The sequence below is a fragment of the Stegostoma tigrinum genome, chromosome 17 (assembly GCF_030684315.1).
Source record: "Stegostoma tigrinum isolate sSteTig4 chromosome 17, sSteTig4.hap1, whole genome shotgun sequence".
NCBI classification, from domain to species: domain Eukaryota; kingdom Metazoa; phylum Chordata; class Chondrichthyes; order Orectolobiformes; family Stegostomatidae; genus Stegostoma; species Stegostoma tigrinum.
This window is the reverse complement of record NC_081370.1, coordinates 38,592,993-38,617,727: the sequence shown is the minus strand read 5'-3', so window position 1 is coordinate 38,617,727 and position 24,735 is coordinate 38,592,993. Positions and strand designations below refer to the sequence as shown.

Below are 24,735 nucleotides of genomic sequence, written 5' to 3'. Positions count from 1 at the left end.
TTACAAGCCCCTTGTCTTGTTAGTGTCTTTGTTGGGTTTACACTCAGCAGAGTGGACCCATTGTCTCCTTTTCACACGTCATTTGCCCCTTTTTAACATCGCAATTATTTCTTTTCCACTTCAGTTGTTTGTGTCTGGGCCACTTGCTTCTCCTAGAAAGACTACTGTATTCTAGTTTCTTTCAGTCCTGAAGCAAAGTCGTATTGGACTCAAAACATTAACTTTCTTACCTGACAACAGATGCTGTCAGACCTGATGAGTTCCTCCAGATTTCTTTCTGATTTCCAGAATCTGCAGCATTTTTCCTTTATGCGGTGGAAGTTGTTATTTAAGAAGGCTTGATGAGTCGCATTTGAAACAAATGTAGTTCTAGGAAAAGAGTTCAAGAAGGCTACAGTGTTGGGCTAGACCTGGGAGTTTCAACATGAGGCTTTAAAGTTATCACAACAAGGAGAGCTAGTACAAAAACAAGCAGTAATGGATGACGGAACAAGATAGAATGAAGTGAAGGTTAGAGCCAGTGAAGCCAGTGAGAAAGGCATTAGAATAATGACCATCTATATTGTTCTTCGCACCAGTTTAGCTTCCCTTTTAAATGTGTCTTTATTATTTGCCTCAACTACCCCTTATGGTGTCGAGTTCCACATTCCCACCACTTTCTGGAGAAAGAAATTTCTCTGGACTTCCTTGTATTTAAAATTGACTACCTTAGATTTAGTGGCCTTAGCTTTGATCTCTCAAATCATGACACCTCCTCCACACTTCCCGTAGCAATTCCTTCATAACCTCTACCAGGTCAGTCCACAGCAGTCATAAGAAAAGACCCTCACCGTATTTAATCTCAGCAACCGAATTCTCAGCAACAAACCCAAACAAACAGACAAAACGGGCTCAGAAACCATACCCACTCTCCCCTACATCAAAGACATTTCCGAAATGACTGCCAGACTACTCGGACCCCTTGGCATCAGGGTAGCCCACAAACCCACCAACACACTAAAACAGCAGCTAATGAACTTAAAAGACCCTATACAGACAACAAATAAAACGAACGTCATCTACAAAATACCTTGCAAGAACTGTGACAAACACTACATTGGACAAACTGGCAGAAAGCTAGCCACCAGGATACATGAACATCAACTAGCCACAAAACGACATGACCCACTGTCACTCGTATCCTTACATACAGATGAGGAAGGACACCACTTTGATTTGGGACAACACATCCATCCTAGGACAAGCCAAACAGAGACATGCACGAGAATTCCTGGAGACATGGCATTCCAGCCGGAACTCCATCAACAAACAGCCAATCTACCATCCTGTGAGAAAAAAACAGGAAATGACATCACCAACCCAAGGAAACCTAACCAGATAAATAGTAAGCGGGACATAACACCAACGCTTCGTCGGAGGCTCACTGATGATGTTACCTAGAATGGTGACGAAACGAATGGTGTCTGAAAACTAGATAATAAAATGTGAGGCTGGATGAACACAGCAGGCCAAGCAGCATCTCAGGAGCACAAAAGCTGACGTTTCGGGCCTAGACCCTTCATCAGAGAGGGGGATGGGGGGAGGGAACTGGAATAAATAGGGAGAGAGGGGGAGGCAGACCGAAGATGGAGAGTAAAGAAGATAGGTGGAGAGGGTGTAGGTGGGGAGGTAGAGAGGGGATAGGTCAGTCCAGGGAAGACGGACAGGTCAAGGAGGTGGGATGAGGTTAGTAGGTAGCTGGGGGTGCGGCTTGGGGTGGGAGGAAGGGATGGCTGAGAGGAAGAACCGGTTAGGGAGGCAGAGACAGGTTGGACTGGTTTTGGGATGCAGTGGGTGGGGGGGAAGAGCTGGGCTGGTTGTGTGGTGCAGTGGGGGGAGGGGATGAACTGGGCTGGTTTAGGGATGCAGTAGGGGAAGGGGAGATTTTGAAACTGGTGAAGTGCACATTGATACCATATGGCTGCAGGGTTCCCAGGCGGAATATGAGTTGCTGTTCCTGCAACCTTCGGGTGGCATCATTGTGGCAGTGCAGGAGGCCCATGATGGACTCCATTTTCTCCCCTTTGGTCCAGGAACTCCCCACCTATGTCCGTGACACCACCCACGCCCTCCACCTCCTCCAGGACTTCCAATTCCCTGGCCCCCAACACCTCATATTCACCATGGACGTCCAGTCCCTGTACACCTGCATTCCGCATGGAGATGGCCTCAAGGCCCTCCGCTTCTTCCTGTCCCGCAGGCCCGACCAGACCCCCTCCACCGACACTCTCATCCGCCTAGCTGAACTCGTCCTCACACTCAACAACTTCTCTTTTGACTCCTCCCACTTCCTACAGACTAAGGGGGTGGCCATGGGCACCCGCATGGGCCCCAGCTATGCCTGCCTCTTTGTAGGTTACGTGGAACAGTCCCTCTTCCGCACCTACACAGGCCCCAAACCCCACCTCTTCCTCCGGTACATTGATGACTGTATCGGCGCCGCCTCTTGCTCCCCAGAGGAGCTCGAACAGTTCATCCACTTCACCAACACCTTCCACCCCAACCTTCAGTTCACCTGGGCCATCTCCAGCACATCCCTCACCTTCCTGGACCTCTCAGTCTCCATCTCAGGCAACCAGCTTGTAACTGATGTCCATTTCAAGCCCACCGACTCCCACAGCTACCTAGAATACACCTCCTCCCACCCACCCTCCTGCAAAAATTCCATCCCCTATTCCCAATTCCTCCGCCTCCGCCGCATCTGCTCCCACGATAAGACATTCCACTCCCGCACATCCCAGATGTCCAAGTTCTTTAAGGACCGCAACTTTCCCCCCACGGTGATTGAGAACGCCCTTGACCGCGTCTCCCGCATTTCCCGCGACACATCCCTCACACCCCGCCCCCGCCACAACCGCCCCAAGAGGATCCCCCTCGTTCTCACACACCACCCTACCAACCTCCGGATACAACGCATTATCCTCCGACACTTCCGCCATTTACAATCCGACCCCACCACCCAAGACATTTTTCCATCCCCTCCCCTGTCTGCTTTCCGGAGAGACCACTCTCTCCGTGACTCCCTTGTTCGCTCCACACTGCCCTCCAACCCCACCACACCCGGCACCTTCCCCTGCAACCGCAGGAAATGCTACACTTGTCCCCACACCTCCTCCCTCACCCCCATCCCAGGCCCCAAGATGACATTCCACATTAAGCAGAGGTTCACCTGCACATCTGCCAATGTGGTATACTGCATCCACTGTACCCGGTGCGGCTTCCTCTACATTGGGGAAACCAAGCGGAGGCTTGGGGACCGCTTTGCAGAACACCTCCGCTCAGTTCGCAACAAACAACTGTACCTCCCAGTCGCAAACCATTTCCACTCCCCCTCCCAATCTCTTGATGACATGTCCATCATGGGCCTCCTGCACTGCCACAATGATGCCACCCGAAGGTTGCAGGAACAGCAACTCATATTCCGCCTGGGAACCCTGCAGCCATATGGTATCAATGTGGACTTCACCAGTTTCAAAATCTCCCCTTCCCCTACTGCATCCCTAAACCAGCCCAGTTCATCCCCTCCCCCCACTGCACCACATAACCAGCCCAGCTCTTCCCCCCCCCACCCACTGCATCCGAAAACCAGTCCAACCTGTCTCTGCCTCCCTAACCGGTCCTTCCTCTCACCCATCCCTTCCTCCCACCCCAAGCCGCACCCCCAGCTACCTACTAACCTCATCCCACCTCCTTGACCTGTCCGTCTTCCCTGGACTGACCTATCCCCTCCCTACCTCCCCACCTACACCCTCTCCACCTATCTTCTTTACTCTCCATCTTCGGTCCGCCTCCCCCTCTCTCCCTATTTATTCCAGTTCCCTCCCCCCATCCCCCTCTCTGATGAAGGGTCTAGGCCCGAAACGTCAGCTTTTGTGCTCCTGAGATGCTGCTTGGCCTGCTGTGTTCATCCAGCCTCACATTTTATTATCTTGGAATCTCCAGCATCTGCAGTTCCCATTATCTCTGATACTATTGTGTCTGAAAACTAACCTTCCAGCTCAGCGAGCAAACTCCCATCCAGTATTTAATCTTTCATGGTGTTTATTACCTCTCAGTTCTGGTAATTTTCTTTTTGCATCACCAGAAAGAGCTCTCCCCACCCCACACACCTCCCCCCCCCCCCAAAAAAAAAACCAGTAAAGTTGACAGAATTTTACTGGTGGAAGGAATCAAAAACGATGGCTTTCCTGTCCCTGATGCTTATTCAAAGGATGTTGTTCCTGACCTGTGGAGAAGCAGTGATGGCTAAGAGGTAATTATGAGGCTAAAATGAGGATTAAACAGTGGTTTAAAGATTACAGTGTGCACTTGCAACAACATTATTTTGACTTAATTAAATTAAAAAGCTTCTCTGCTGATTTAGTTACTCATGTATCCATTTCTTTGATGTTCTTTGAGGAAACATTAGATATTTTCTACATGTATTTCAACCCACCAAATTTTGATAGAATTTGCATTATCGCTCCATTATTGAATATCTCATACCCCAAACTACTTCACGCAAGCTTAATAAAAGTTCAGCTAATCATGATTTGCAATTAAATAGCTTCTTTGACCAAGCTATTATTCATCACTCTATTTAACCCTCAACTCAGCATCTAGCCCTCCTATGAAAAGAAGTTGTTTTTTAATGCTTAAAGGTGCTGTTCTAGTTGGCAATATAATAATGAAATAAACTGGGTCCACTCTGGATGTAAAAAATCAATTCCAAAGAAGATTGGGGGTTCTCCCCAGTGTGCAGGTCAATATTTACCCTTCATCCAGCATCATAATATATGGAAAATCTGATCATTATCGCACAGTATGTGGGAGTTTGATTTGCACAGGTTGGCTTCCACACGAGGTTGTTGATTTCCTCACTGAGCTGGCTAGTTATTGTACAGGTGTTTTGTCACCATGCTAGGTAGCATCATCAACACGGCCTCTGACGAAATGATGTAGCTCTATTCCAGTTAGCATTTATATGACCCAGTCTGTTAACGTATTCTGTGTCAGTTCCGATTCTCTTTTTGCCAGGGTTTGTATATGGGGTCTAATTCACCAAGTTTATTGATAGCATTAAGGGTGGAGAGCCAGGCCTCTGGGCATTCCTGTGCATATCTATAGTTAACTTGAGCTAGGATGGTCACGTCATCCCAGTTAAATCGATGGCTTTCATTTTCACTCTGACCTTCAACTTAGCTCAAGCCAACTATAGACAAGCACAGGAATGCCTAGAGGCCTGGTTCTCCACTCACAATGCAATAAATAAACATGGAATTAGACCCTATGTACAAACCCTGGCAAACAAGAACCGGAAATGAGACAAAACACCTCAACAGACTGGATCAAATAAACACCAAGCAGAGTAGAACAACGTCGCCTCATCGGAGGCTGCACTGATGATGTTATCCAGCATGGTGACAAAATGTCTGAACTATCCCCAGCCAATTCGGCAAGCAAGTCAACAACCTCCCCAATAACGTGAGCTACAAATCTTGGCAAGAACCTCGGCTTCCACATTTCCCACATCACTACGGTGACTAAATTTAGTAAAACACTTTGCTGTTAAGCTATAAAATGTTTTGAGATGTCATGAAAGGCACTATATAAATGCACGCTCACCTTCCACACTCTCCACTCCAATACCTTATCTTTGCAGTTTGTACTTGTTGGAAAGATGTAGTAAGAAGGTTGTGTTTTGTTTCAAGTTTACATGAGCCTAACCCAGGTCAGCTGTTGGAGTTTATAATTTTTAACGTTGATTTAATGCTTACAGTAAATAGTTTTGCTTTGTTTGTACTGAAACCTTTTCTACACTCCAGCTGTACATTTACAGAAGTGAGAATATGCAGCTGTAGTAAAAGTGGTGGCAACACAAATAGGAGGAAGTGAGATTTTGGTTGCAATCCTTGATCGAGCATAATTCAAAATATTGTTTGGTTCTAGGCACCCATATCTCCAGAAGGGACACATTGAAATTGGAATGAGTGAGTCGTAGATTCGAGATGATCCTAATAGCAGCAAGCAAGGATTAAATTAAGGACAGGCTGCAAAGTCTTGGCTTGTATTCCCTTGGGTTTATAAAGTTAAGGAATGATCCAGTCAGGGTTTTTATGATTTTTGATTGGGCATGGTCTTAGTTTGAGTTAGGTTGAAGAAGCAATCCTTCAGACAAAGGACAGAGGAAGTCTGGAATTCTACACACACACACCCCAAGAACTGCAGATGCTGGAGACAGTGTGGAGCTAGATGAACACAGTAGGCCAGGCAGCATCAGAGGAGCAGGAAAATTGACATCTCAGGTCAATTTTCTTTATCTGAAGAAGGGTCCCAACTTAAAATGTTAACTTTTCTGCTCCTCTGATGCTGCCTGCCCTGCTGTGTTCATCCAGCTCCGCACTGTCGTGACACAGACAGGGAGGTACACGCACGCACGCGGCTGCAGCTTCCAGGCCTGAAAACAATGCACTGTTCTTGGAGAATGGAATCGCGCTGCAGCTTAGCCACAATACAGTTGAATTATTGAAAGGTTGAAGGGCCTGAATGATTATCTCCTGTTCCTAAATTGTTTGCGATCATTTCAATGTGGTTTCTTCAGCTGAAACTCCCATTTGTCTCATTCTGATCCTGTGGTCGTGAGAACAAGCTGCTTGTAGTTGGATTAATCCACTGTTTTAAATTCATAGCTGTAGGCTCTGATCTTTAGCTTTGATCATTAAACTGAATTTGACGTCACTTGAGTGCATTAGCTTTAGCTTCAATATAGTTTTGAATTTCCTGGCTTATGCGCCTCATGATATAAAATTTGTTCGGTTTCTAGACTTAATATTGTTGAACTCTGACAGAACAGATGGCCATTTGGCCCATCGTGTTTATGCCAGTTCCCAAAAAAGCCACTCGTCTCGTCTCGTCTCATTCTCCTGCCTCTAAATTCATTCCTTTCAAGATATTATCCGGCTCGCTTTTGAAACCTCCTACAGAATCCTCCACCTCCACATTCCCAGGCAGAGCATACCAAATCTAAACAATTTGCTTAATGTTCGTTCCTGGGTGTGTCACTTTTATGTCTTCCCACAACAAAAATATTTCATTCTCAATGATTCATTGTTCCAACTCACTCTGAATCCAGAGCACACCCTGATGAGCTGACTTCAACAAACTGGTTTCCAAACTGGAGTCCCAAAACTCTTGAAGGGTCAATGAAAAAAAAATCTGAGGAAGTTTCTGGAGCTCTTCCCTGCCACCGCCACTGCCACCCCCCCCACCCCCCCCCAACCACCAACCCTGACACGCAAATGAAACATGAATTTAGTTTGTGTTACTGTCTGCCATCAGTTAACACCCAGTTCCCTGAGAGTCAAAGAAACTGGAAGAGGATCGCTAGGTCTTGGAGACCATTTGTAGGCTTGTTGTGAGTGTCTCAGTAACTGTTGGGGCTTTGGGAATTGGTCAATGTTATCAGGAGGATATGAGAAAAGCCTATGAGGAACTTGTAGCTCTCCACAGCCACTGAGTATCTCAAACTACATTTTACAGTCAATTAAGTATTTTTGAACAGTAGTCATCTCTGTAATGTAGGCACGTTGCAAGCTCCCGCAAACCATGTTGCAGTGACCAGATCTGCTTGTGGTCACTGTAGTCTTACCAGACAGTAGGATGTCCTTTCGTTAGAAGGACATAGCAGGCGGTGGTATAACCTGAGTTTCATCACACCTAGGGTGAGGGGAGAAGTTGAGAAACAAAGTCCTTCATGGTAACAAAAACACAAGTTGCTGGGAAAGTTTAGGTCTGGCAGCATTTCTGAAGGAAAAAAAATCAGAATTTATGTCTCTGGTCTAGTGACTCTTCCTCAGACCTGTTCTGAGGAAGGGCCACCAGACCCGAGAAGTTAACCCTAATTTTTTTCTTCACTGATTTACTGCCAAACCTGCTGAGCTTCTCCAGCAACTTCTGTTTTTGTTCCTGATTTTACAGCACCCGCAGCTCTTTCGGTCCTTCATGGTAACCTCGGTGAAAGCAGGAACTGAACCCATGCTAATACAGTGTGAATCTGGATGGACACAGCAGGCCAAGCAGCATCTCAGGAGCACAAAAGCTGATGTTTCGGGCCTAGACCCTTCATCAGAGAGGGGGATGGGGTGAGGGTTCTGGAATAAAAAGGGAGAGAGGGGGAGACGGACCGAAGATGGAGAGAAAAGAAGATAGGTGGAGAGAGCGTATAGGTGGGGAGGTAGGGAGGAGATAGGTCAGTCCAGGGAAGACCGACAGGTCAAGGAGGTGCGATGAGGTTAGTAGGTAGGAAATGGAGGTGCGGCTTGGGGTGGGAGGAAGGGATGGGTGAGAGGAAGAACAGGTTAGGGAGGCAGAGACAGGCTGGGCTGGTTGTGTGGTGCAGTGGGGGGAGGGGACGAACTGGGCTGGTTTTGGGATGCGGTGGGGGAAGGGGAGATTTTGAAGCTGGTGAAGTCCACATTGATACCATTGGGCTGCAGGGTTCCGGGGATATGAGTTGCTGTTCCTGCAACCTTCCGGTAGCATCATTGTGGCACTGCCGGAGGCCAATGATGGACATGTCATCTAAAGAATGGGAGGGGGGTTTGAAATGGTTTGCAACTGGGAGGTGCAGTTGTTTATTGCGAACCGAGCGGAGGTGTTCTGCAAAGCGGTCCCCAAGGCTCCGCTTGGTTTCCCCAATGTAGAGGAAGCCACACCGGGTACGATGGATACAGTATACCACATTGGCAGATGTGCAGGTGAACATCTGCTTAATATGGAAAGTCATCTTGGGGCCTGGGATAGGGGTGAGGGAGGAGGTGTGGGGGCAAGTGTAGCATTTTCTGCGGTTGCAGGGGAAGGTGCCGGGTGTGGTGGGGTTGGAGGGCAGTGTGGAGCAAACAAGGGAGTCACAGAGTGAGGTGTCTCTCCGGAAAGCAGACAAGGGTGGGGATGGAAAAATGTCTTGGGTGGTGGGGTCGGATTGTAGATGGCGGAAGTGTCGGAGGATTATGCGTTTTATCCAGAGGTTGGTGGGGTGGTGTGTGAGAACGAGGGGGATCCTTTTTGGGCAGTTGTGGCGGGGGCGGGGTGTGAGGGATGTGTTGCTGGAAATGCGGGAGACGCGGTCAAGGGTGTTCTCGACCACTGTTGGGGGGCAAGTTGCGGCCCTTGAAGAACTTGGACAAATGGGATGTGCGGGAGTGGAATGCCTCATCTGGAGGAGGTGGAGGGCATGGGTGGTGTCACGGACGTAGGTAGGGAGTTCCTGGACCAAAAGGGAGAAAATGGCCACCACCCATGCCCTCCACCTCCTCCAGAACTTCCAATTCCCTGGCCCCCAACACCTCATTTTCACCATGGACGTCCAGTCCCTATACACCTGTATTCCGCATGCAGATGGCCTCAAGGCCGTCTGCTTCTTCCTGTCCCGCAGGCCCGACCAGCCCCCCTCCACCGACCCCCTCATCCGCCTCGCCGAACTCATTCTCACCCTCAACAACTTCTCTTTTTCGATTCCTCCCACTTCCTACAGACTAAGGGGGTGGCCATGGGCACCCGCATGGGCCCCAGCTATGCCTGCCTCTTTGTAGGTTACGTGGAACAGTCCCTCTTCTGCACCTACACGGGCCCCAAACCCCACCTCTTCCTCCATTACGTTGATGACTGTATCGGCGCTGCCTCTTGCTCCCCAGAGGAGCTCGAACAGTTCATCCACTTCACCAACACCTTCCACCCCAACCTTCAGTTCACCTGGGCCATCTCCAGCATATCCCTCACCTTCCTGGACACCTCAGTCTCCATCTCAGGCAACCAGCTTGTAACTGATGTCCATTTCAAGCCCACCGACTCCCACAGCTACCAAGAATACACCTCCTCCCACCCACCCTCCTGCAAAAATTCCATCCCCTATTCCCAATTCCTCCGCCTCCGCCGCATCTGTTCCCACGATGAGGCATTCCACTCCCGCACATCCCAGATATCCAAGTACTTCAAAGACCGCAACTTTCCCCCCACAGTGATCGAGAACGCCCTTGACCACGTCTCCCACATTTCCCGCAACACATCCCTCACACGCTGCTCTCGCCACAACCACCCAAAGAGGATCCCCCTCGTTCTCACACACCACCCCACCAACCTTCGGATACAACGCATCATCCTCCGACACTTCCGCCATCTACAATCCGACTCCACCACCCAAGACATTTTTCCATCCCCACCCTTGTCTGCTTTCCAGAGAGATCACTCTCTCCGTGACTCCCTTGTTCGCTCCATACTGCCCTCCAACCCCACCACACCCGGCACCTTCCCCTGCAACCGCAGGAAGTGCTACACTTGCCCCCACACCACCTCCCTCGCCCCTATCCTACGCCCCAAGATGACTTTCCATTTTAAGCAGATGTTCACCTGCACATCTGCCAATGTGGTATACTGTATCCATCATACCCGGTGTGGCTGCCTCTACATTGGGGAAACCAAGCGGAGCCTTGGGGACCGCTTTGCAGAACACCTCCGCTCGGTTCGCAATAAACAACTGCACCTCCCAGTCGCGAACCATTTCAACTCCCCCTCCCATTCTTTAGATGACATGTCCATCATGGGCCTCCTGTAGTGCCACAATGATGCCACCCGAAGGTTGCAGGAACAGCAACTCATATTCCGCTTGGGAACCCTGCAGCCCAGTGGTATCCATGTGGACTTCACCAGTTTCAAAACCTCCCCTTCGCCCACCGCATCCCAAAACCAGCCCAGTTCGTCCCCTCCCCTCACTGCACCACACAACCAGCCCAGCTCTTCCCCTCCCCCCCACTGCATCCCAAAACCAGCCCAGCCCGTCTCTGCCTCCCTAACCTGTTCTTCCTCTCACCCATCCCTTCCTCCCACCCCAAGCCGCACCTCCATTTCCTACCTACTAACCTCATCCCACCTCCTTGACCTGTCCATCTTCCCTGAACTGACCTATCCCCTCCCTACCTCCCCACCTATACTCTCCTCTCCACCTATCTTCTTTTTTCTCCATCTTCGGTCCGCCTCCCCCTCTCTCCCCATTTATTCCAGTTCCCTCTCCCCATCCCCCTCTCTGAAGGGTCTAGGCCCGAAACGTCAGCTTTTGTGCTCCTGAGATGCTGCTTGGCCTGCTGTGTCCATCCAGCTTCACACTTTGTTATCTTGGATTCTCCAGCATCTGCAGTTCCCATTACAACTGAACCCATGCTATTGTCATTGTAATCTGCATTGCAAACAACAAAAGCAGGCACTGCCAGAGAAACTCTGTAGGTCTGGCAGCATCTGTGGAGAGAAAAAAGCAAAGCCAAACATTTTGGGTCCAGTCACCACTCTCCTTCAGTTACATAGTCAACTGTCCAGCCAACTAAGCTAACCAGCTCCTATTAGTTAAGTGAATGTTGGCCAGAACAGAAGGGTGCTCTTTCCAAAAGTAGTGCCATGGAATCTTTTATGTCCACCTGAGAAGCCTCTTATCTGTGGCATCTGAAGGTCAGTGCCTCCAACAGTGCAGCAGTCCCTCAGACCTGCACTGGAGCATCAATCTTTTGAATTTTGCCCTTTTAGTGGTGAGTAGGCACTGCTGCATCATTATAAAGTGGGGGGAAAAGGGCTCCTGTGGCATAGTGGGAGTGTCCCTATCTCTGAGCTAGGAGGCCTGGGTTCAAAACCATCTGCTCCTCAGGTTTGTAATAATATCAGAGCAGATTGATTACAAAATGTTTAGCGTGGAGTAAGAGTGGCGTCCCTGTTATTATTTGCAATGATTCCCCGGGAACGCTCCAGTATTTGCAACGGTTCCATTGGAATGTTCCATAAATTACCCTGGTAGTTCTGAACAGCCCAGAGTTCCCAAGGATACTGCAAGGAGTGTATCCATCCTCTGCCAACTCCGATTTGAGAAGTGTTGGATCAGACTGAAGTTTTACACAATCCTTAGTGTCTGAACAATCATAAGGTTTACAAAAAAAATACTGCCTTCAACCTAGAAGTAGAATAATTGCAAAGGGAGTTTCCACTGAGATGACTGCAGACTGGAAGAACTGTGAAGAAACCTCAACATACAAAGTGAAATTTGCTGTCACTAAGATTCAGTTGACAAATCTCTACCTACATCACTGCTTCATACACTTTGACTTTGACTTTCACAGGGGCCATGTTGACAAAAACTGGAAATACTTTCTTGGTTGAACTCAGTTGGAAGAACTGCCTGAGGGTAGTTGGTATAAACAGATTAACTGCTGTCCAAGTGTGCAGATTCAGCTTGAACTGTAGGAAATTTAAAAATTAACCTATCTTAATCTCCTGCTTCACTGCCTTAGGTGTAACTGAAGTTTCGAGCTGGTTGGTTTACTGCAGACCACAGTCCAACTTCTGATTTGGTTTGTTCTAACTAATTGCAGGAGGTTAAGGACTAAGAAGGTCTTTTTGATCTTTGGTCTCATTGTGAATAAAAACTGCTAGTTTTGATTTGGGCAAAACCAAAACATTCTGATGTAGCATGATATACCAAAATTGAAGTTTGGCTTCTCAGGTGTGCAATCGAGAAGTACTTTGTCCATGAATAGAAGTCTGGCACGTACTCTCACAAATAGTTGTAAATGCAAAAACGTTTTGGGAGCTTTCCCCACTGAGATCATGATGTGTTTGCTGTTAAGGGTATGAAGCGCAGGCAGGAAATTGAGATGGACCATGATCTAACTGACTTGCAGTACAGGCTCGAGGGGCTGAATGTCCTCCTCCATCATCGTATAGTCAAGGGGATCATATTTTGGAAAAAAAAAGTACACCCATATAGCACTTTTCAGAGTACCAGGGCATCCCAAAGTCCATTACAGCCAGTGAGAAACTATTAATGTGTAATTACTGATATACAGTAAGAAATGTGGCAGCTGATTTGCATGCAGCAAGTTCTTAAGAGACTAGATAGTCTGTTTTAATTATACTATTTCAGGGATGTCTATGATTAGAAACTGATTCATAGAATGACTGCAGGACTGAAGAGCATTATGTCTGTGCTGGATTACAACTCAGCCATTCCCAATACCTAACTCTTTCCCCATAGCACCATGGTGGCTCAGTGGTTAGCACTGCAGCCCCACAGCGCCAGGGACTCTGGTTCGATTCCAGCCTCGGGCAACTGTCTGTGTGGGGTTTGCACATTCTCCCTGTGTCTGTGTGGGTTTCCTCCAGGTGCTCTGGTTTCCTCCCACAGTCCAAAGATGTGCAGGCTAGGTGGATCGGCCATGCTAAATTGCCCGTAGTGTTCAGGGGTGTGTAGGTTATAGGGGGATGGGTCTCGGTGGGATGCTTCAAGGGGTGGTGTGGACTTAGTTGGGCCGAAGGGCCTGTTTCCACACTGTAGGGAATCTAATAGCCTTGCAAATTTGTCATATTCACATACTTATCCAGTTCCTTTTTGAAAGAAGGAGTGGAATCTGGATCCACCATATACTCTCTTCCAGTGTTTTCTAAATCTTTAACCAGTTGTTTAAATGTCACTTTTTTTTTCCTAACTGATCAGCCTAATTGTTTTGACCTTTCCTCCAATGAGGATCCACTCTGTGCAGACCCCTTGTATTTTCAATGCTTGAGAACAGTCCAGCTTCCCAATTTGCCCATATCACGCAAATCTTTGTCCTGAACCCATTCTCGTAACGTTTCCTGCATCCCAGCCCCCACTTGCCCCACCACCTCAGAAAGCTTTTTACTTTCTTTCTGCAGTACAATGCCCAGAATGGATACTCCACTTAAAACCAAACCACTGTCCGTACAAATTGATTGTAACTTCCTTTTTATTTTTGCACTGAAGTTCAGCATCCCAAATGCCTTTTTAACCTTTTGTTCATCCTTGCTCAGCCAATGTCACTTTTGAAATGTTTGTGCACATTAAATTCCTGAGTCTCTGTTCCTGCACACCTCTCTTTTTAGGTATGTTCACCTTTATTTTGTATTGTCACTCTTTGGCCTTCCTAACAAAATGAATCAATTTAATTTTGTCTTCATCAAATTTTATCTACCACATGACCACCCATTCTGTGTCCTCGTGATGTTTATCACTATTCTCCTCATAGTTCGCAAATTTCTGAGTTTTGTGTCTTCTAGTAAGATGGCTAAGTGAACTCCTCAGATCTCTGGAATAGTGCCATGCGATGTTTTACGTACAATTGAGTGGGCGGGTGGGACCACAGTTTTTAAGCCATGTATGAAAGGCACCTCCGATTGTGCACTCGGTACTGCACTGGAAGTGTCAGTCTGGCTAATGCACCCAACTCTCTTGACTGGGACTTGAACCCATGACCTTCATATTCAGAATCTTGAACGTCCAGCAGTGAAGCACAGTTGTCATTTCTGCATAGATGCCCGATGAAATGTTTTGGTTTTACAGCATAGATTTGCAACGGGTATTAACTCACTCAAGTTATCACACTCGGTTTTAAAACTTAATGCATTGAAATAAACGACAGAATTTAGGTAAGCTCTAAATTTGTGTGATTGTTTACGTTATAAAAGTGAATAAAGCGTAAAATGGTGCATCACAGAAGGGGGCCATTCAGCCCCTTGAAACAATGAAAATTGTCACTGTTATTTGCAAACTTAATATCACACCTTCCAAAAATTGCGTGATGGAGGGGGTTGTTTGAATCAGTTTGATTAATTTCATTTTTAATATTCAGGGCAATCATCGTGCAGCTGTGAATAATGAAACCTGCCAAGAGCGACTGACACGATTGGAGAGTGACAGGGAGTGCCTGGTGCTACAGGTGAGTTCTCTTGCAACCATATCCCATTCCATCCCACAAGTATGCAGATCCTCCTCATCCTGAAAGCCAGGAATCGGCAGCACATTGACCAAAATTTAAAAAACATGGGTAAAGTTTAATTTACGGATAACAAAGAAGGCTAACTGAGGTCACAATGCAGATTAGTCATTATCATATTGAATGGGAGACCAGGCTCAATGATATAAAGGCGACCTCCTGGGTATTTGTGTTGATATGAAGCTGTAGTTATGACTTTGTGTGTTTTTTTTACCTTCACTGATTTTAGTTTCCAATGAATACAAGTAACAGGAGCAGAAGTGGGCCATACAAACCCTGGAGTTTGCTCCACTATTCAATAAGGTCATGGCTGATCTTACACCTCCAAACCACTTTGTTTCCTTATCTCCATGTCTGTTGATTTCATTTATGCCCCAAAATCTATTAATCTACAACTTGCACATACTCAGTTATTTACTTCAACTAATATTGTGGAAAGAGGTACCAGCAGCAGAAAGATTGGTGAGGGCAGAGTCGTGTTTTTCTCCCTCACTCAGTTCCTGCACCACCTGGCAGGCCTCAGTCAGTAATGGTGCTGTGGAGCCAATCTTGATGGATATTGCAGTGTCCCACCAAGATAACATGATGTGACTTTGCTGTCCTCCTCTTTTTGCAAGTGCTTTTCAACATGGAGAAGCACTGAATTATGATTTAAGGGAGGACGGTAGTAGTTACCAGCAGGAGGTTTGCTTGCCCATGTCAGATCTGATGCCATAAGCCGACTTGGGGTTCAGATTCAATGATGAACTCTCCTAGCCTGCTCCTTCGTGACTGTGTACACCTCTGTGCCACCAGCTCTCTGTATTGCCTGCCCTGCCAGTGGAAGAGGACTTCCTTCGGGCTGGGAATTGAATTGTCTGGGACAATGACTGTAAGGTCATACTCAGTACATGTAATTATGTCAGGCTGTGTTGTACAACTTTGTGGGGTACCCCTGTCAAATTTTGACACAAGTTCTCACATGTTCATGAGGACTGAAGGACAGGGTTTTTTGACTTGGTCTTTGTTGTGAGAACTCAAGAAATAGTAGCGGAAGACCCTGCAGTCCCTCAAGCCAGCTCTGCAAGTACGATCATGGCTAATTTCTCCTGTGGTAGAGGAGGCCCACGCTATGTAGTTTTTTGTCCAAGCTGGTGGTAAAGGGGAGGATTAATGAGGGTTGGGTGCTCTAGTTTGAACAGCCTGTATCTATCACGTTTGCTGGTCGTGTGATTTGGCCATGGTAACATGCCTGAAAGTCCAGGCTCTATCTGCATCTCCTCTTCATGATTGGCCAAAAAATCTGTTGATGATGTCAAGATAAGCTTTGCAGTTATTTAATTGATTGTGGCTCTTAGGGGCAAGATGGTTGTTGTATGTAAGATGCTTTTAAGAGATATTCTAGTGATGTCATCACTAAATCGTTGTATGTGCCCTGAAGTTATAAAGATCTCATATTCCATCTAACCTCAGATCACTTGAAACATAGCACTCTACCGGAAGCATGCTTCTTGGTGTAACATAAGTACTTGGGCTAATATTAAGCTGTTATATGCCTGATGAATGTAATAATTGTATTATATTCATCAGGCGCATAATATTACTTTCATTACATTACTAGGCAATGGCCTAGTGGTATTATCGTTCGACTATTAATCCAGCAACCCACCTGATGTTCTGGAAACTTGGGTTCGAATCCCATCATGGCAAATGGTGGAATTTGGATTCAATGATTTTTTAAAAATGTCTGGAGTTAAGAATCTACTGATCACCATGAAATCTTTGCCAATTGTTGGAAAAACCTATCTGGTTCACTAAAGCCCTTCTTGGAACAAAATCTACCACCCCCCACCTGATCTGGCCGACATGCGACTCCAGATCCACAACAGTGTGGTTGACTTTTAGCTGCCCTCTGAAATGGCCTAGCAAGCCACCCAGTTGTACCAAACGCTACAAAGTCTCAAAGAAATGAAACTGGATGAATCACCTGGCATCGACCTAGGCGTTGACCTAGGCACCGGAAAAGACAATGGCAGAAACAGCCCTGTCAACCCTGCAAAGTCCTCCTCGCTAACATCTGGGGGTTAGGGGGTTAGTGCTAAAACTGGGAGAGCTGTCTCAGACTAGGTAAGTAACAGCCTGACACGGTCATACTTTCAGAATCATCAACATCACTTTCCTTCGATATGTCCTGTCTCGGCAGCAGGACGGACCCAGCAGAGGAGGCGGCACAGTGGGGTGTTGCTCTAGGAGTCCTCAGCATTGACTCAGGACCCCATGAAGTCTCATGGCTTCAGGTTAAACATGGGCAAGGAAACTTCCTGCTGATTACCACATACTGTCTTCCCTCAGTTGATGAATCCATACTCCTCCATGTTGAACGACACTTAAAGGAAGCAATGAGGATGACAAGGCCATAAAAAGTACTCTGGAAGAGGGATTTCAATGTCCATCACCAAGAGTGGTTCAGCAGCAGTGCTGCTGGTCGGGTCCTAAAGTACATAATTGCTGGGTCTGCAGCAGGTGGTGAGGGAACCAACAAGAGGAAAAAACATACTTCATCTTCACTGATCTGCCAGCTGTAGTTGCATCTGTCCATGACAATAATCGGTAAGAGTGACCATTGCACAGTCCTTGTGGAGACAAAGTCCCACCTTCGCATTGAGAAATAACCTCCATCGTGTTGTGTGGCACTATCACTGTGCTAAATGGGACAGACTTCACACAGATCTCGCAACTCAAGACTGGGCATCCATGAGGCGCTGTGGGCCATCAACAGCAGCAGAATTATACTCCAGCACAATTTGTAACCTCATGGCCCGGCATATTCCTCACTCAACCATTGCCATCAAGCCAGGGAATCAACCCTGGTTCAATGTAGAGTGCAGGAGGGCATGCCAGGAGCAGCACCAGGCTGAAGATGAGGTAGCAACCCGGTGAAGCCACCAAACAGGACTACTTGCACGCCAAACAGCAAAAGCAGCAAGTGATAGTCAGAGCTAAGTGATCCCACAACCAACGGATCAGATCTAAGCTCTGCAGTCCTGCCACATCCAGTCGTGAATGGTGGTGGACAATTAAACTCAGTGGAGGAGGATGCTCTACAAGTATTTCCATCCTCAATGACGGAAGAGCCCAGCACAGTGCAAGAGATAAGGCTGAAGCATTCACAGCAATCTTCAGTCAGAAGTGCCGAGTGGATGATCTATCTCTGCCTCCTCCGGCGATCCCCAGCATTTGTACACACCAGTCTTCAGCCAATTCGATTCACTCCACGAGATATCAAGAAATGCTTGGAGACAGTGAAGACTGCAAAGACTACAGGCGCTGACAACATTCTGGCAATAGTACTGAAGATTTGTGCTCCAGAACTTGATGTACCCCTAGCCCAGCTGTTCCAGTACAGTTGCAACACTGGTATCTACCTGACAATGTGCAAAATTGCCCAAGTATTTTCTTGTACACAAAAAGCAGGACAAATCCAACCCGGCCAATCACTGCCCCATCAGTCTCCTCTCAATCATAAGTGAAGTGATGGAAGCTGTCATCAACAGTGCTATCAAGCAGCTCCTGCTTGGTGATGTTTGCGTTCTGTCAGGGCCACTCAAATCCTGATCTCATTACAGCCTTGGTTCAGACATGGATATCAGGGGGCAAACTCTCCAGTGGTTGGAGTTATACCTGACTCATAGGAGAATGATTGTGGTTGTTGGAAGTCAATCATCTCAGCTCCAGGACATCTAATACAGTAGTTCCTCAGGGTAGTGTCCTCAGCCCAAACATCTTCGGCTTTATCGTTAACATCCCTCTATCATAATGTCAGAAGGTGGACGTTTGCCAATGATTGCACCGTGTTCAGCACCATGTGTGACTCCTCAGATACTGAAGCAGTCTGTGTTCAAAAGCAACAAGATCTGAATTAATATCCAGGCTTGGGCTGACAACTGGTAAGTGACAATCGTGCCACACAAATGCCAGGCTATGACCATCACCAATAAAAAACAATCTAACCACCACCCCACGACATTCAATAGTGTTATTATCACTGAATTCCCCACTATCAACATGCTGGGGGTGACCATTGACTAGAAACTTATTAAGACAGTGGCTACAACAGCAGACCAGAAGCTAGGAATACTACAGCGAGTAACTCACCTCCTGACTCCTCAAAGTCTGTCCGCCATCTACAAGGCAGAAGTCAGCAGTGTGATGGAGCACTCCCCATTTTCCTGGATGATTGCAGCCCCAACAACACTTGAGGTTTGACACCATCCAGGATAAAGAAGCCACTTGATTGGCACTACATCCACAAGCATCCACTCCCTCCACCACCAACACAGCAGTGTGAACTATCTGCAAGATTCACTGCAGAAATGCAAAGATCCTCAGACAGCACCTTGCAAGCCCATGACCACTTCCACATAGAAGGACAAGGGCAGCAGACATATAGGAACACCACCACCTTCAAGTTCCCCTCCAAGTCACCCACTATACCGACTTGGAAATATATCACCGTTCCTTCACTGTCACTGGGTCAAAATCCTGGAGTTCCCTCCCGAATAGTATTGTGGGTCAACCCACAGCAGGCGGACTGCAGCTGTTCAAGAAGGCAGCTCATCGTCACCTTCGCAGGGGCACCTAGGGAAGGGCAAGAAATGCTGGCCAGCCAGCGATTGCCAGCATCCCACAAATGAATGAAAAAAAAAATCAGTGAGCTGTCATACACATTGGACTTTTCAATACCACAATATCCACGCTCAGTTTCTTTTTTCACATGAGATAATGTGTGCGTTGCTGTATCAGAAAAAACAGCACCTTGATGGAGGCATACACACACTAGAGATGCCACATCCAAAAAGGTCAGGGGAGGTGGGGGTTATAAGGTCCATGTGAAGCCAATTGAAGGCTGACAGTCCACGAATGCAGAAATCTAATTATTTAGTAGGCTCCTAAGCTTGCAGACCCCCTGAGTCCTGTCGATCCCAGTATGAAAACCAATATTATTCAATAGCAAAAGTTGTTCCTTTTTGGAAGCCAGTAAGTAGTGATCCAAGGTAAATATAAATCTATAATCTTAAAATCCTCCCAGGTGCCCGCACTTCCTCCTCCTTTTTCCATGTCAGTTCTCAAGCCCACATCTTGTAATGGAATATGTTGCCTGAAACGGATGGAAGCATACTCAACAGAAATTTTCAAAATAGAATTGGACAGGAAAAATACTTGGAGGGACAAGAAGTCAAAACCATTCATGAAGACCAGAGGAAGTAGATCTAACTGGATAATTATTTCAGAATTAGGTTCATTGGCCTCATTCCGTGCTGTTTGATTCTGAGAGATGTTGGGTCGTATATATGCTGTAATGACAGCCTCCATCCAATGAAGGTGCTACAGTGTCATGTTTATGTAGCTGTTTTGAATAGGAACAAGAGAATTTGTCATGTGCTCTAAGGATACAAAGAAATTAAGGCTGAATGGAAAAATTTGGGGCTTAATTACTCCTGTGTCATACAATCATAGAATCCCTATAGTATGGAAGCAACCATTTGGCCTATTATTTCCACATTGACCCTCCGAAGAGAGTCCCACCAAGACCCACCCAGACACCCAATCGCTGTATTTTGCATGGCTAATCCATCTAATCTGCACATTTTTGGACTATTGGAGGAAACCAGAGCACCCGGAGAGGACCCACACACACACGGAGAATATGCAAACTCCACGCAGACTCTTGCCGGAGTGTGGAATCGAACCCACGTCCCTAGTGCTGTCAGTGCTAACCAATGAGCTATTGAGCCACAAGACTGCCATGTGTCCAAGGCAGAATTATTTCTCCACTTCTAAACTTACTTCATTTGAATGCCACACGCAATCTTTGATTCTTCCAAATACACAACCAATAAGTAGACATTTTGAAACAAAAGCTTGTGTTGTAACCTTTCACACTGTTGGATGGTGTACTGCTGGGACACTTGCCAGCAGCTTGAGATCCTCATATTTGTTGTTTGCTGTGCACTTGCATTCCTCTTTCAAGTCGCGGCTTGCTTGGCTCAGAGTTGGACCCAGTGCAAATCTTATCAGTCAACTGGGTGCAAACCACAGCACTACCCAGGTTCCACATTTCTGTACTGAGTTGCGAAAGAGCTCTGTGATAGGCGAGTGAGATAGGCGTAAATGAATAGACCCAATTGAGACTCCAGTAACTCTACTTCCTCATCTACTTTGAGTCAGACAGGCATTCAAAATTATTACTCAAGCTCCGATTGGCGCTGCCATAAAGTTAGTTACAGGCTGGAAAGTGAAATGACATTCAGTTCCTTTTGACTGATAAGTTTTTAAAAGTACTTTATTTCCTAGTTAGCTGAGTTAAGTTGAGATCCTTGTTTTTTAATTGCAACTAGTGTGAACGTCTCTTTCTGCACTCTGTTCTGATGATAGGTGAGTGTGCTAACAGATCAGGTGGAGGCCCAAGGGGAGAAGATCAGAGACCTGGAGGCTTGTCTGGAGGAACATCAGCTAAAACTCAGCTCAACTGAAGAGATGCTACAGCAGGCAAGTTTAAGGGAATATGTCATTATGTAGTTAGTGGAATTTTACTTGATCTCTGAAGTGCAATTTACTCTTTAATTCAAAGCTATTTCCATCCAAGTGTGTTTTCAAAGCACAAAATGCTTCCTTGGTGCTCTTTTATTTCCATTACTTAGTTTGAATGACTGATTTGCATTCATTTATGCAAAAACATTGGAACGACCTAGCATGTAGTCTCTGGTATATGAAAGATTAAAAGTGGTTGATTTAAATTGAGATGATTGTTAGATGATTGATTGAAGCTAATAGTTTCTTGTCACTGTACGTCGTCTGGTGGCAGGAGTCCAGATCAAGGGGGAGTAATCGTAAAATCAAAGGTAGGTCACCCAAGGGAGATGTCAGGAAATACTTTTGCAAAGCCTTGTGGAAATCTCAAAATCTCCTCTCAAACCTGTTGAGTTCGGGATCAATTTTCAAAACTGCAGTTACAGGATCTTTGCTGGTAAATATGAGTTAGGGAACCAAAATGTGTAAATCAAGCTAATGCACAGATCAGCTATGATCTAACTGAATGGCAGAACACCGTTTTAAGGTGCAGAAACACCACGTCCTGTTCACATGCTACTCCATGAAAAGAAACCTAGGAGGAGTAAATCTAAGTGTAGCAGTATGTATTTAAGGTTGAGGTCACTCGGCTGATGGGCGTTTTTTTTTGCTCCCTTGCATTGCCTCCAGAAAGTGCTGATTTAAGTGGAACAGAATGTGTCTGTGTGAAAATGCAGCTCTGTCTGCTGGAAGCTAATAAATCTTCTTCCTGAAGATTCAGCCTTTTTAAGTTTTTAAAAATAATAAATGGAAGTTGTTTTCCCCCACAGAGGATCTTTGCAAAATCTGCCGTACTGGCCTGGTGAACAATCTAAATATTTTTCTTTCCTTTTAAAGATTTTTTAATTTAGCACAAACGTGCTGCTTCTCAAATTTTGGTCTAATAATTTTGAGTAATTAAAACGTAAACTATAATAGGAGGAGCAGAAGATGAAAGAGAACATTTGTGGTTTAACCAAATTCCTTTAAATGTATTTTTTTTTAAAAAACACTAAGTCCATGTTTTGAGTGAGACTAGATAGAGCTTGAATATCAAATGTTATAAACATTCTTGGGAGGTCCTGAAGAGCTGTAAACAAACCTATCAATTCCAGCCACTACTAATTTAATGAATGAAACATGGTGTTCAAACAGGGTTGATGCAATTTTTAGGGAGGGTAAGATTTTGGCTAGGAGAGAGAAAAGAGCTTGCTGCCACACAGAAAATAAATACTTACTTTCATTTCTCTGGCACCATTAATGGCCTGAGCTTTACAGCCATTTATGTACTCTTGAAATGTTTGTAATGAATGAAATGGTGCAGCATATTTTTACAAACTGTATTATAATACTGTCCAGACAATCTGTTTTTAGTGGTATTGGTTGAAGGATAAATCTAAAGGGCAGATTACAAGGTACAATTCCCTTGAACATTTTCAAAGTGGCATCATGGGATAATTTACATCCATCAAAGACGACAGAAGCGTCCTCTGTTTATCTGAGAGACAGCATCTCCAGCAGTGCAACTGTCCCTCTGTAATGCACTTGATATTGGGAAGGATGTTTTACCAGAATTTCTGGAGGAGGACTTAGGCCAAAAACTACTGATTTTAAAATAAAGATTGTTGCTAACTGAACCATGGCAGCAATAGATTCATGCACACATTTTTGACAGGTTGAATGGGACTTCAGTTTATTATCTCCTCTGAAATGATATTAGCTCCAATAAGTGCTTGCTGTGGGATGATGGGGAGGGTTCAAGTCTAGATCATCTGCTGAAGCCTAGGTTTGGAGATTGAACCCATAACTTTGTGACTTTAGACTCAGTGAAAATCTGAAGTGTACACCTCACCCTGCCTCAAAACGAAACTTAACAAACACTTGAACTTTAAGACTTGCATGGAAACCCACTGCTGTTCCAGTTTTGAAAAAAAATTTGGGAGGACTTCAACTAATACTTTTCTTCTGGAAGTAGACAATATGTTTAACTATTGAATGTGATTTTTAACCAAGAATATGATGAAATGGTAGAACTTCATCTCTCAGGGTGCAACAAAGAACAATAACATAGGTAGGGGTCAAAATATTTAGTTTACTCCAAAGATTCTTTGTGGGACATTATCAAGGCCTTTTTTTAATTTGGGGTTTTTTTTTGATTTTTCTGAAGCTATTTTCTTTCTGAATGCTTTAACTTGAAATGTATCACGTTTGTGATAAATAAGACTTCGTAATCAGTTTCCCAACTTGAATCATACACGTTGTCACTAGCCTCTCTTCCTTCACTGTACACTTCTTGTTACACTTTGGCTTCCAATAAGGTCCCACAAGAGATTAGCACGCAAAATTGAAGTGCATGGGACTGGAGAATTCAGCAGACAATGGTTTGACAGCTGGTTGGCAGACTGGATACCAGAGTAGGAATAAACAATTTTTTTTAGACCATAAGACCATAAGGCATAGGATTGGAAGTAGGGCCATTCGACCCATCAAGTCCAGTCCGCCATTTAATCATGGCTGATGGGCATTTCAACTCCATTTCACTGCTCTCTCCCCGTAGCCCTTGATTCCTTGTGCAGTCAAGAATTTATCAGTCTCTGCCTTGAAGACATTTAACGTCCCGGCCTCCACTGCGCTCCGTGGCATGGAATTCCACAGGCACAGGAGTGTTAGGCAGTGATTAGTGGGGTAATGCAGGGATCAGTGCTTGGACTCCAGCTATTTGCAATATGTTCTGGATGTGAGTTTGCTCGCTGAGCTGGAAGGTTCATTTTCAGACGTTTTGTCACCATTCTAGGTAACATCATCAGTGAGCCTCCGGTGAAGCACTGGTGTTTTGTCCCACTTTCTATTTATCTGTTCAGGTTTCCTTGGGTTGGTGATGTCATTTCCTGTTCTTTTCCTCGGAGGGTGGTAGATGGGCTCCAAATCGATCTGTTTGTTGATGGAGTTCCGGCTGGAATGCCATGCTTCTAGGAATTCCCATGCGTGTCTTCTGTTTGGCTTGTCCTAGGATGGATGTGTTGTCCCAAATCAAAGTGGTGTCCTTCCTCATCTGTATGTAAGGATACGAGTGACAGTGGGCCATGTTGTTTTGTGGCTAGTTGATGTTCATGTATCCTGGTGGCTAGCTTTCTGCCAGTTTGTCCAATGTAGTGTTTGTCACAGTTCTTGCAAGGTATTTTGTAGATGACGTTTGTTTTATTTGTTGTCTGTATAGGGTCTTTTAATTTCATTAGCTGCTGTTTTAGTGTGTTGGTGGGTTTGTGGGCTACCCTGATGCCAAGAGGTCCGAGTAGTCTGGCAGTCA

At 45.9% G+C, this 24,735-nt stretch overlaps 1 protein-coding gene across 12 annotated transcripts in view; it reads left to right on the top strand.

Moving 5' to 3' along the window:
- ppfibp2b (PPFIA binding protein 2b) overlaps positions 1–24,735 on the top strand; it is a 247,441-nt gene that overhangs the window by 133,573 nt on the left and 89,133 nt on the right. For all 12 annotated transcript variants that reach the window (XM_059652093.1, XM_059652097.1, XM_059652096.1 and 9 more), the window contains 2 exons: positions 14,697–14,783; positions 21,255–21,368. In XM_059652093.1, coding sequence (XP_059508076.1) covers positions 14,697–14,783; positions 21,255–21,368 — 201 coding nt within the window. The remainder of the gene's footprint in view (positions 1–14,696; positions 14,784–21,254; positions 21,369–24,735) is intronic.